Here is a 14,116-nt window from a genome sequence, read left to right as displayed (position 1 = left end):
GTTCGAGGTTGAAAACATTAATGGAATCTATGAGTTTTGATGTATCTGAGTTTCCGGGACAGTCAAAGTGAAAGTTGAAATCTCCAAGAATAATCAGGTTGCCACCTATCTAATTTCTATAGTCCAGGAGATTCGGAAACTGCTCCAAAAAGAGAGAGTCAGCCAGCTTGTTTTTTCTACTAGGAGGAGGGCGGTATAGGCAGAAAAAATGGACTGACCTTTGCTCCAGTGTGAGTGTGGTTTGGATTAGTTCAAACGATGTGTTGTCGAAATTGAATGTTGTGGTGTAGTTAAGACGCTTTATCATGGAGTTTTTTGTGATGACGGCAATTCCACCTACACGAGAATTATGGGGGAACGACTTGATGGAGTAACCAGTGGGTGTTAGATTCACACACTTGGGCTCATCACCTGATGTTTTTAGCCATGTTTCTGTCAAGAAAAATAAGTCACATCCAGATGCAGACTTCACTGACTCAGATCTGAATCTGTGCAATTTTAGGAGAAATCAGTAGAACAAACAACATTAAACAATGGCACATCAGGGTCTATATTGTTTGCAGATGAACCCAACTAATAAATCAGTATATGTGGTAACTAAATAATGTGTCTAATGTTCAGTGTAACAAAAATGTTAAACCTAGAGACCAAACATTGGCTGAATAAAAATATGTGTTCTCCATAGTTAGCTTTATCTTCGAAACTCTACAGTCTGGTCCTATTGTCCAACATGGTCCCTTTGAAAATAATGGATTTACTCACCTTTTAAATACATGTGTTTAACTTAACATATTTCCAATAAATGTCATTCAAGAAGTAGATCCTCTGAGCTTGATACATGGACCAGGCATTAGCACTGATTAAAAATGTCAGTACACGCCATTTAATTAGTACTTAATTAGCACTTCATTGCCTCATTAACTATGTGCTGCTGCCTTGAGCTAGTGATTACATTAACATAACACAAATTAGTCCGTAGGGTGACAGTCTGACAAGATCCAGTAAGCCATATTGAGTAAATAATAACTTTTTGTTTCACTTACATTTTGGCCTAAATTGGAAGTTAGCTTTTCTTAATTAATTTAAAATCATAGCAAGTTATATAATTTTTGGAAAATGACTTTCTTATGCAAAGAAGTAGGGGTAGGTTTTAAAGAAAATAGTGGAACTATAAACTCAACCACAAGTGCTTGTGTTTCCTCTTATTTAAAAAAGATAAGCATATACGCAGTGTAATCCCTTCTTTTCAGTCTGAGGGTCCAAATTCCATGATATTGGCCCCCTCTGTTGTGGTAGGTATAATCCATGTGTTTAAGCTTGTGGGATAAGGATTAGAGCTTGATTATGTAATATGCAATGGTCTTTGTTGTGCATTTCACAGGACCCTTAAAAGTCCACTGTGTTATTGGTGAGTCCACCTCATAGTGAGATATGTTACAGTGAAGGATGTGTTGAAACTGTATGTTGCCTTCTTAACATCCAAATCTATGTTATGATAGTATTATTTTTATGTGCGACCACATTGTACTGTGTTATAATCAGCAGGGAACACCAGAAATGAAGCAAAGTAATTACTGTAGATTTTGGTTTCAAAACTTAATTGACCAAAATAATGGGATTCATGGCCATCATGTAACCCATATTATTAGAACAATCATCTGTGATATATGAAGGACCATGTTATAATGAGTTGCATTAAAATGAGGGGCCATGGCAACTGTCTCATTTTCTGTGTTATATAAGGACCTTATTGTACTGAGGTGCATTACAGTGGTATGCCATGATGGTAATTGTCTCATTTCCTTTGTTACATGAAAGACCATGTTGTAATTATGTGTAATTCAATAAGAGACTTTGGTAATTGTCTCATTTCCTATGATATATGAAGGATCATGTTATAACGAGGTGCATTACAATGAGAGGCCATGGTAACTGTCTCATTTCATGTGTTATATGAAGGACCATATTGTACTGAGGTGCATTACAATGATATGCCATGGTAATTGTATCATTTTCTGTGTTATATGAAGGACCATGTTGTACTAAGGTGCATTACAATAAGAGGCCATGGCAACTGTCTCATTTTCTGTGTCATATGAAGGACCTTGTTATAATGAGGTGCATTTTAGTGGGGGTGACTAATAATCCTATTACCCATGTTATATGATAAAATGTGTTGCACAGAAGTACATTATAGTAAGAGACCACTGTAACACTATGGTTACCCCCATGTTATGTGAGCGAACATGTTATTCTGGTGTGTATTATAACAAGGGACCACTGTAATACTCTTATTACCTATGTTATATCAGGAGCCATGTTATACTGAAGTGCATGTTAGTTTGGCACCACTTCAATAATCATATTACCCACATAATATGAGTAAGCATGTTATTCTATTAGTACAGTGTAATGAGGGACCATTGCAATAATTATAATTAGGGACAACTGCAATAGTGGTATACCTCAGTTGTATGAGAGACAATGTTCTACCAAGGTGCATTCAAGTTAAAGCTCACTACTCATGTTACCCCAGTTATATATGGGAACATGGTATACAGAGGTGCATGCTATCGATGGACTACTGGAGTGTTCTTGTTACCCAATTATATATGGGAACATGGTATACAGAGGTGCATGCTATCAATGGACCACTGGAGTGTTCTTGTTACCCAAATTATATATGGGAACATGGTATACAGAGGTGCATGCTATCGATGGACCACTGGAGTGTTCTTGTTACCACAATTATATATGGGAACATGGTATACAGAGGTGCATGCTATCGGTGGACCACTGGAGTGTTCTTGTTACCCATATGATGTAAGAGGCTATCTTATACTGATTTGCATAGTATGGAGGGACCACTGCAGTACATTTATTAGACATGTTATATTGGGAGCTATGTTATACTGAGATGCATGATAACAAGGGACCACTGCAGTTCTCTTGTTACTCATGTTATATTGGATCCCATCATTTATTCGGAGGTGCAAGGTAGTGAGGGGCCACTGCAGTACACATGTTTCACATATCTTAGTTGGGCCATCTTAGACTGAAGTGCATGGTAGTGAGGGGCCACTGCAGTACACTTGTTTCACATATCTTAGTGGGGCCATCTTAGACTGAAGTGCATGGTAGTGAGGGGCCACTGCAGTACACATGTTTCACATATCTTAGTTGGGCCATCTTAGACTGAAGTGCATGGTAGTGAGGGGCCACTGCAGTACACTTGTTTCACATATCTTAGTGGGGCCATCTTAGACTGAAGTGGATGGTAGTGAGAGGCCACCGCAGTACACATGTTATACATGTTATATTGAGGGTCATCTTTTATTGATGTGCATGGTAGTGAGGGGCCACTGCACTATACTTGTTACACATTTTATATTGGGGGACATCTTAGACTGAAGTGCATGGTAGTGAGAGGCCACTGCAGTACACTTGTTTCACATTTTATATTGGGGACCATCTTATGTTGAGGTGGATAGTAGTGGGGGATCATGGTAATGACAGTTTAGTCTTTAAAATCTAAAGAGAACATTTCCATGAAAATCCTGAAATTAATCGGGCAGATTAACAGATAAAGTTGAAATAGGTTGCAGTGAATTGTTTTCATCATGGCTTCATATGAATGCATGAAATAAAAGAGTTGGGGTAAGAGACTGTGGGGAAAGTCTCCATGAATTCATCCCTATTTTCAGTCTGTTTAATTAATTCCTATTTGATAAGTTTTAATTATGTTTGCTTTTCTGGAATAGATTCTTATTAAGTGTACATAATCTTTCATGGACAAAGAAATACAGTGTATATCATTATTTTACTTTTATATCTTTTTTTTGCCTCAATAAAGAATTTGGCATGAGCAATAAATGTATATTTATTCAAAATATTCTTAGGCTGAAATAAATGAAAACTTCTTTTTTGCATTCCATTTAATGTTAGCACACTGACTAGTGCATGAATTAGAATTATAGTTTTCACAGTAAAGTGTGATATTAATCTACTTGCATGGTTGACATCTTCACAGACAGGTTAGACAATGTACTTAGATGTAATTAATAGCCAACAGACAGGTTAGACAATGTACTTAGATGTAATTAATAGCCAAATATATTTAATAATTGAACAATATTTTTTTAATTTTTTTTTTCATCAGAAACACTTGCATTTGAGAACTTCCATCTTTTTTACACAAGAAGTAGACTGTTTTTACCCAATCCTTTTCAATTTAATTACTTATTAGCATTTTTTGATGTATTGTTTCATGTTGTAACAAGATTTAAATTGTACATAATGTAGAAAAAAAGGCACTATGCATAGCCATGGTAATGAAGCAGAATACCACAATGCAATGCGGACAAACATATTAACAGTATGCAATACTCTGTCAATCATTTTGAAAATTCACAATGTTAAAACCAAGCAGTAAAAAAGTAGAGGGTGCACTTTAACAAAGAATGCATTGAATATTGGGGCACACACAATATGTTAAGACTCACATGCCTTAATATTAACAAAGCTCCCTGTTCTGGTAGCCACAGTGGCTCAGTAATTAGCGTGTTGGACTCGTAACTGAAAGGGTGCAATTCAGATCCTACCATCAGACCATTCTAGTTCAGCTACCATTTTGTGTTCTTGGGCAAGTCACTTTACTCCAATTGTCTCAACACTAAATAACCTATTTGTGTTGCTGTGTCATAAAGCTCCAAACCAAATCCTTCTTTTGGGCAGATAAAGTTCATAAAATAGACACTTTCTAAAGAAATTTATCTCAATCTAGACATACCTGGTGGAAGGGAAATTGCATTTAAAAAAGACCACAACAGTTTCTCAGAATCTACATCATGCATGTGTTACAAATTAACTTGGTGGGTAAAAAAAGCAAGAGTTCCCAACACTGTCAAAGGGAGCTAACTCTTCTAATACATCATACATACAATGGCATTCAGAACAACCTCATCTCAATATGAGTTGAATGACTTTGATTCTGTGAAGAGACTTCAGGATTATTGTACTGACACATCCAAGATGTGTATGTTTTTTTATTTTATTTTAGGACTCTATCATCCTAAACTAAGTAATAGAAAAGCACAAAAACCAACATGTTTTGTAAAATTCAACAAATAATTTGTTTTGATAGAATACAAAGTGAAAAGAACTGTCAGTATTGCAAATTAAATCCTAAATAGTCCATAAGTCCTGATAAATAAAGTTCTAATTAAATTCCAGTTATGCTTGAAATAAGATCCAGTGCTGAAGGCATTGATGTGCCTGTAGTCTTGAATGTACTAATGTATCCATAACCTGAAGTGTGATGATGTACTAACAGTCTTCCAATTAATCACAATAATATAACCAAGTTGTCCTTGCCTGAATTCACTATACATGTAATTCTGAATTACTGTGTTTATCCAAGAATATTATTGAAGAGCACTTTGTATTTTCAGTGAATAATAATTTGAATAAATAATTATACCAAAATCAAAATCAGAACACACTAACAAAAAGGATTCTGCTAAAGATGTTGAATGCAAAAATGAATATTTTTTAAAGTAAACAAGATTATATATAAAAAAACTAAGACACAAAAGATGACCCAGGATGTAGGTCCAAAGTTCATTTCTAGAAAATTCAAAGTTGTAAGCAGATAATATCTGTTCCTAAAACTACAATAAAAAATGTTGTAAACATCAGGTGTAACAACAGGTTCTTCATGGGGGAATTCCAATAACCTAGACCCAAATGACATGTTTACATCTACTGATAATGATCCTAATATTAACCCACTCTCATAAAGAAATATTAATTATGCATTATTTACTTACCAAAATCAAAACAACATCAGTGTTCCTTATTAGGTGCACAGTGAACTTGATTTTGAACAAGGTAAGTTTCAACAAACATTAAAATTCATGTATGTTTAATTTTTTTGTTATTCATGCAACATTGTAATTAAAAAATTGAAGAAGTTATTTGTTTTTAATAGTCTAAAACTGTTAATTGCATTGCTGGTAGTGATGGTATGTCATCAAGGGCATGTAATGTAGATTAATTTATAACCCTGAAAATTGTGTTTAACCATAAAACTTTTTTTTATGAGAGCATGTTTATCAGAAATTTAGGACCAGTTTGTGTAGGCAGAAATGAGACTTTGCAAAATTCCTGCTGTCAGATTCTAATCCCAAGAGTGGAATTTCCATATTTCATGCCAATGAATATTATGATGGATTATTATTCTTTTTTTTTTCACTAAGGAAATATTATTGGTGATTTTTCATCAGTATTGACATAAATTTAGAAATACAAATTATTTTCTAAAGTTTTATGTTGCAAGAAAAGCACACAAAATTTATAGCAATGAAATTTTTCTTATGAAAAAATTATAGGATTTTTATAAGAGCAAACCGTATGACACATACATATCAATGAAAAAGAATAAATCTTGCAGAAAATTATTCCTTTTGCCAGACCATGCAGACTGATGCTTGGAAAATATCACACATTCTGTGTGTACTCACTTTTAAGTTGAGCACAATTGCAAAGTGAACAGACCGAGATCTGCCATTGCATAATGTGCTAGCAGCTCTGGTTCTATGCAGTTTGTCAGTAGAACAAACAATATAAACCCTGATCTGCAGGCGCATTATGCAGTGGTAGATCAGATATCTGTGTTTGCATTGAACTCAACTTATATGGGGGTAAATATAGTATGTACAAGGAGTAAAAATTCAATGTTTTGCTGTAACATCATTCATATTTTAATTAAAGGTATTGCCTGAAGATTAATATTTTATTGCAGTCATTACATTTTGACTTGTCTATTTGTTTTTATTTATTTCTTCATCCAACCAAACCATGATGTCTTTTTGATGCATTGACACTGACTTATCTGTTGCATTTCTAAGCCTTTTTCTTTTTAATTTAATAACAGGGCCACAATATGGATGATATCATCATGTCCCATGTTGCCTGGATCATGAACTCTCAAATGCAGAAGAAGCCAGCTTACGTAGGCCTCATCAGTGGAGAATCAAGCTGCTGAAAATATGATATCATTTTGTGATTCTGGTTGATATGAATAAACACTGGAAAACTGTCTGCCATTTACAACCAGATTACTGATGTACATACATCAATTTGTTACATTTGTTACACATGTGATGACCTGTACCATGAAAACAGGACCATTTATTGTTTGCAAAAAGGCTAGTTCCAAGCTACATTTATATATGCTTAATGTGTGTGTTAATGTGTTTGTGTGTGAGTGAACTCCTACATTGAAAAGTTCCATAGACTTCTATAATAATTAATACTTTTGAATCAAACTTGTGACAAAAAAGACCAGGTGGATTTATTTGAATACAAATATCAGAATAACTATATATCACTTTATTGGTTATTGTAGCTCACTTGGTAGAGAATTAGACTTGTAATCCAAGAGTTGTGGGTTTGATACCTGTCTTGGCCAGTCTGAATCAGCTGCCTTGATGTGTCTTTGGGATTATTCATGTGACTTACATTTCCTAATGTGATATAGCCAGTAATGGGCTAGAAAGCTGTCAAATCCAAGCTCAAACAACCCATGAAAGATTCAATAATTATTTAAATTACTAAAATATTTCAGATCTCACAGCTTACCATACACAGGCCTGATGTCAGAATAAGTGGATTATGATATAACATAGTACAGTTAAGATGGTTTGTCAATATGAATGAAGAATTTGTTTATGTAACAATAGATACATTCCAGTGCATTGTATATCAAGTTTGTGGTTTCCCCTCATGGTGCCTCTGAATGTCTTCACTCTAAACCCTAAATTGTATATAAAAATTTAAACAGCTAACAAAAATCACAAGATGTTATATTTTCTAGGTGTTTTTGTTGGATTATTTAAAACCTTACTGACATAGAGAATCAAAGTGTCTGTCTGGAATGGGGTGTCAGAATCAACCTTTAATGGGGGTGTCAGAACCTGTCTGTAATGGTATATCAATATCTGTCTGGAATGGGTTGCCCAAACCTGTCTGTAATAGGATGTCAAAATCTGTATGGAATGGGGTATCAAAACCAGTCTGTAATGGGGTGCCCAAACCTGTCTGTAATAGGATGTCCAAATCTGTCTGGAATGGGTGTCCAAACCTACCTGTAATGGGATGTCTAAATCTGTCTAGAATGGGGTGCAAAAACCTGTCTGTAATAGGATATCCAAATCTGCCTGGAATTGGGTAGGGGTCTGAAACCACTAGTGTAAGTCCACTACTGTTTTTCAAAATGAGTACCACCACCTTTATCCTCAGATAATTTCCAGGCTTTGCAAAGATCTGTTTAGTTGGCAATGATGGAAGGTCATGAAACAAGTATCCTAATACCTCCTACCTCCAGCTGCAGCCCAGGTTGAATATAAAACATTGCAAAATGCATTGAAAAGTACAAATGTTTTGTAAATACAGTGTGACTCCACTACAATACTGTGGTTGGGATCCATAGAACCCAACCATGTTATAGATCAAACCATGTTATAGGTCAAACCATGTTTTAACAAATAAAAAAATGCAATGGCTTTGTTAATTAGGATACGCTAGTTTTTTCCCCATTCTTTCTTTTTTTTGATAATCCATCATTTAGCTCATAATGTTAATTATGTGTCTACTGTCATTGTCGTGGGTTTAACCCCATTATTCAGCACATGATAGGCTATACATGGCAGCTTGTATAAATGGTGAAGGAAGAATCTGGGAAAACCCACGTAAGAACCATCAACTGAAGGGAAGCTACTGGCAAACTTTTTCACATACCCACAATGGCTTTGCCCAAGACTCAAACCTATGTTGACAGAGCTGTGATGACAGTGATCCACAGAAGCAAGTGCTTTAGATGACAAGGCCACCCAGGGACCCTTGTGCTAACTAAAAATACATTTATATAATTGATTCAAATAATATACTAAAATGTTTTTGATACAAAAGTATGAAGGCATATCAGAACAAACAGTATCATAAAACATAAACATGTTTTTTTAACACCAATTATTTATTATCACAGATGAGACCAAAAGTTTTTCTTTTAACAAGATACAAATATGTAGGTATCTTTTACATGCTGATTATATACATATATAAGTAACATATTTTATATGATATAAATATAGGTTAAATAATAATTTATTGATTTGTTTATTTATTTACTTATTTCTAGATGCTTAAATAAAATAAAGTTACATTTGTATTATCTATAAACTGTAAGAATTCCTTGTTACTGTGGCCAGTAGCTTCTCGTGGGTCGGTGGTTCTTTCTGGGGGGTTTCCCAGGTTCTTCCTCCACCATTAATACTGGCCGCCATGTATAGCCTATCATGTGTTGAAAAATAGTGTTCTATAAAGTGTAAGAATTCCTTGTTACTGTGGCCACTAGCTTCTTGGTTGGTGGTTCTTTCTGGGGTTTTTCCTGGATTCTTCCTCCACCATTATTACTGGCTGCCATGTATAGCCTATTGTGTGCTGTAAAAAAGCGTTAAACCCAACAACAACAACATCAACAATCCTTGTTACTTTGTTTCTTAATAATGTTGTGTTATGATAATTTTTATGTCAATTAATGTTAGTAATGTTGCACAAAATTAAATAATTAAATAAATAGCCCCATTAAAACTTCTGGATTCTTCCAGTAAGCAGTTTGTAATTATACAGAAACCTAAAATCTGTTGTTATTATATACACATGTTTACTTGGCAAAGACCTAGTAATGCATACCTATTGATAACATAATGTATGCAGAGTGAATATAGAGTACAATTGAGAGAGTCAAGTTTGAATACAGAGTACAATTGAGAGAGTCAAGTTTGAATATAGAGTACAATTGAGAGTTAAGTTTGAATACAGAGTACAATTGAGAGAGTCAAGTTTGAATATAGAGTACAATTGAGAGTTAAGTTTGAATACAGAGTACAATTGAGAGAGTCAAGTTTGAATACAGAGTACAATTGAGAGAGTCAAGTTTGAATACAGAGTACAATTGAGAGAGTCAAGTTTGAATATAGAGTACAGTTGAGAGAGTCAAGTTTGGTGTTATTAAGTTTCAGAGTGGATCCAGAGGATCAACTGAAGGAAATTAAAAACATTCAATTAAAAAATTGAAAAACAATGGATTCTGCATTCTAATGTGTAAATATGAAATTTTAAATCCCATCATTACATGCAAGAATACTGCTAATCTAGTATGACCAGTATACAAGCCATGTAAATTAGGTTGTGACTCTTGAAGCAACAGTCTCCATTCAAATTATCTAAATGCAAGAGAGAGTCAGGCTTGGTCTTATCCATACTGTACCTACATAGTGGGGCCAAGAGGAGCCAGAGTGTCATCTGAACCTCTACTCCCTTTTCTAGTGAAGAAATTTTTTTAAAAAATCAATTTAAAACAGAGAAAGGTGACCATTTTGAGGAAAACAAATGGTCTGTTTTTGGCTCCTCCCCCATTGAAATATCGTGGATCCACACATGTTTATGGGATTTTTAAATGTTGGAAGTTATTTATATTCATGAAGTGTTTGAAGCCAATCAACTGGCACTTGAATAATTTATTTAGAAATATATCTTCTGAATTCTTATATATTTTGTGCATTATGATGAAGGACAACCATGTTGATCATGGCTGATCTCAATGTTACAATATTACAATATTACAATACACAAGGATATGATAGAAATGTTATCATAATGGAATCAAAAAATTTAATCATGTTTGATAAAAGAAACATATATTTGTAATTTTTAATTAAGAAAACTTGAACATTGTGTTGAACATCTGTTTCATAATTATAAATATACTTAATAATGTTATATAATAGAATCACTCTGACTGTAGAACTCAGTAAGTTTAAAATACAGGGACCTTGGAAACATAAAGCTGCCCAACAAAGAAATCTGCAATGTTACTTTTAATCAATTCATATTTAGCATAGTAGAAGCTACTCTGACAGTTTTAATGATAAATGTATGATTATAATTGACATCTGGTAAGTAAGTTCTAAGCACATTCCAAAATTAGCCAAATTCTCAAACCAAATAACTGATCACAAAATTGCACATATGACATGTGTTAAAGAAAAATGAAGGCACAATTTGTATGTATACTTCACTGTTGTTACACTGTGAAATATGGTCTGCTTCATTGAGAAATACTGTTTCAAAGTATATCTTTGACTGAAATAAGCAACACCAGTCATCCCAGCAAACTGGCAACATGCATATGTATTGTAGCTAATTTCTGAAACAGACTGGTGTACAAGTGTACTCACACAGCTGTGACAAGGAAGTATTTTGCTTTAGCTTGTTGTATCATTGGAATGTTGTGCTCAGTCAGAATTGATAGTGTGTTGCCCAGTGAGAACCTTGAGGATTGTACATGCCTGAGATATATATAGATGCCTGTCCACATGCATAACAAATAGGAATACTGATGAAAAACAATTGACTAAGCATTCTAATGAGTAAATATGAAATTTTAAATCACATCATTACACACAAGAAAACTATTAATGCAGTATTGCCAGGTTAAAAGCCATGCATTATAAGTTGTCACTCTTCAAGCAAGTCTCCATGCAAATTATCTAAATGCAAGTCCTTAGCTGATTTTTAACACTAGAAAATGGATGAACTTCTGGACAGACATTCATAAACCATGGCAACATGATTTTTAGTTATGTCAATAGTCTGTAAATATATATATTTTAGGGTTTAATAGAACAGATTTTATGTTGCAAATGACTATTTTTAGCAATTTTGTTTAAGTTCATTGTTTTGCATTTTGGAGAAAAAAGTATGTATGTACCGTACAATTGCATATGGACAGACTAGTACATCTTCAAGACACGTTACAATTACAGTAGAATAATGGGCATAATATAAGTATAATCAAATCACTTATTATCATCCATTTTGAATGCTATTTGCATTTCAAATGAATTACACTGTTAAATGGTAGTTTAGACGTGATTTACTGACCATTCTAGACATTTCTGAATTTTATGAGCTGTGAAAATTTAAATTACAGATTTTTACATCAAAGAATTTTTGTAATAAAAAATACTTTCTATATTAATACAGAAAACTAAGTAAATAAGTTTTCTTTTCACCTATGAGTATTTTGATGTGTATCCCTTTCAGTCAAATTTATCATTGATTTACCATATTTACTCACTTATTGGCTTAGTCCAAATGGCAACTACACAGAATTGGATTTGTAGTTGCATAATGTATCAGCAGATCGGGGTCTATGCAGTTTGTTAGGAATAATAAGTAGAACAAATAGCATAGATTCTGATTGGCTGGTACATTATGCAATAGCAGATCAGGGTCCATGTTGTTTTTTTGCAGTTGGACTAAACTTATATTCAGGTATATATGGTACAGTACCGTCTGAGTTTTTAGCAGTAGAAAATTTAGCAACATAGCAGTCCTGGTGTTTTTTTAATCATGAAAAATAAATCACATCATGGCTTTTAATCATATACAACATAACCACTCTAGGTCTGCAATCTTTGCAATAAATCGTGTCAAGATTTGTAATTGTATAAATGATAACTGCTCTGGGTCTGAAGTCCCTACAATATATCGTGGCAAGATTTGTATATTATGGCAGCTCTAGATCTGCAATGCCTTGTTCATCTTGTTCAAGCTTCTCATGCAATTCCATAACTTCCTGAAATTTAATTTCCATTTTTAGACAGAAAAAGTTTCATCCTGAAAAATTTAATTTTCTTTTTCTAAGCATGTCTAAGTTTGCATTAAATAACAAATTTCTTGGTAATGATCTAAAGTGCCATATTTTGACTTGTATTTAGAAAAATATAGCCCACATTTTGACATTTATTTAGAAAACTGTAGCCAGCATTTTGAAATTTATTTAGGAAAAGTCAGCCAGTGTTTTAACTTGTAGGTTGGAAAAGGCAGTTTTCCATGTACATGCAGATAATTAAAGGTTTTAATATTAATCTAGAATCTAATTTTATTTTATGATTTTGTTCCATTCTTTTCTTTTTGAAATTTTAGTGTTCGTACAGTGTACACTGATTATCATTTCCCTATACTTTACATTTTTTAATTATACTGTTAAAGTATTTACTATTAATAAAGATTTCAAATATACCCACATGATCATTATACAAGTTTTCACTGTCAGTACAGATTTTAATAAGAAACAGGAACGTTTATGTAGTTTATGTTTACAATTAAATCTGACTTACAATCAGGTTTATACGGTACATAAAATCAACCCATGTACATAGATCATAATTAATATGACTCGGTGATAAATACCATTCCAGCACACTTGTAATTCCTTAATTACCTGCATATACCACCTGTTCAAAACAATATATTATCCAGTTTACTTAAAGGCTGTTATTCACAGGTTTGCCTTTACATTATTTACTGGATCACAGTTATTCAATGTTTGTGTCTTTCAGCATAAGAAATATGTATATCATCAACTCTATGCATGTGTACTATATAGTCTGCATAATTATTTGTAGTCATCTGGCAAAACACGTTTTTTAAAAATATTTGTATCCCTCCATCAAACTGTATTTAGCTACATCAATCTTTGGATCATCACAAATGCTTTTATATATGCTTTTTTTTTTAAAAAGATGTACATTATTTCTCATGGGGATGGATGGAGAGGTGGGGGAGGGGCCAAAAAAAGTAATTGGACAAATAAGGCTTTCTTTGATAAACATGTGTATTCATTTTGTAGATGTCAAGGGGGGCTTATTATTAAAAAAATGTTGTAAATTTATGAATGTATATTTGGTATGTGAAAGCATTATAATCAAAATATTGGGTGTCTGCTTGTCAGGGAAATACTATTACCAGTAAAAAGTAAAACAATACATAAATGTTGATTCAGAAGATTGAGATCTGATATTTATTCACATAAATCAGATATAAATGTTATCTTTTTATGTTGATATATAAACTGCACCTAATAAAAATATAAATAATGAAGTCTTTGTGCTTTTTTCTTCAGAGTTTGACTCCTTTTTATTGTGCAAAGGTTTCCCTTACTGTTAATCCATTCTAGCGACTGCATTTCAATTCATGTAATTTGTGT

The 14,116-nt window shown here is 33.4% G+C and overlaps 1 protein-coding gene across 3 annotated transcripts in view; it reads left to right on the top strand.

Annotated features, from left to right (window-relative positions):
• LOC149799962 (myosin-VIIa-like) overlaps positions 1-14,010 on the top strand; it is a 104,848-nt gene extending 90,838 nt beyond the window's left edge. For 2 of the 3 annotated variants that reach the window (XM_089959463.1, XM_089959464.1), the window contains exons 29-30: positions 1,251-1,292; positions 6,935-14,010. In XM_089959463.1, the coding sequence (XP_089815589.1) occupies positions 1,251-1,292; positions 6,935-7,045 (153 nt within the window). In that variant the 3' untranslated portion in view covers positions 7,046-14,010. The remainder of the gene's footprint in view (positions 1-1,250; positions 1,293-6,934) is intronic. The other variant, XM_089959465.1, reaches the window with a different exon arrangement.
• The last annotated feature ends 106 nt before the right edge of the window (positions 14,011-14,116 follow it).

The sequence above is a fragment of the Sinohyriopsis cumingii genome, chromosome 5 (genome assembly GCF_028554795.1).
Source record: "Sinohyriopsis cumingii isolate HCF-2022 chromosome 5, ASM2855479v2, whole genome shotgun sequence".
NCBI lineage: Eukaryota > Metazoa > Mollusca > Bivalvia > Unionida > Unionidae > Sinohyriopsis > Sinohyriopsis cumingii.
This window is presented reverse-complemented; position numbering and strand designations above follow the sequence as displayed.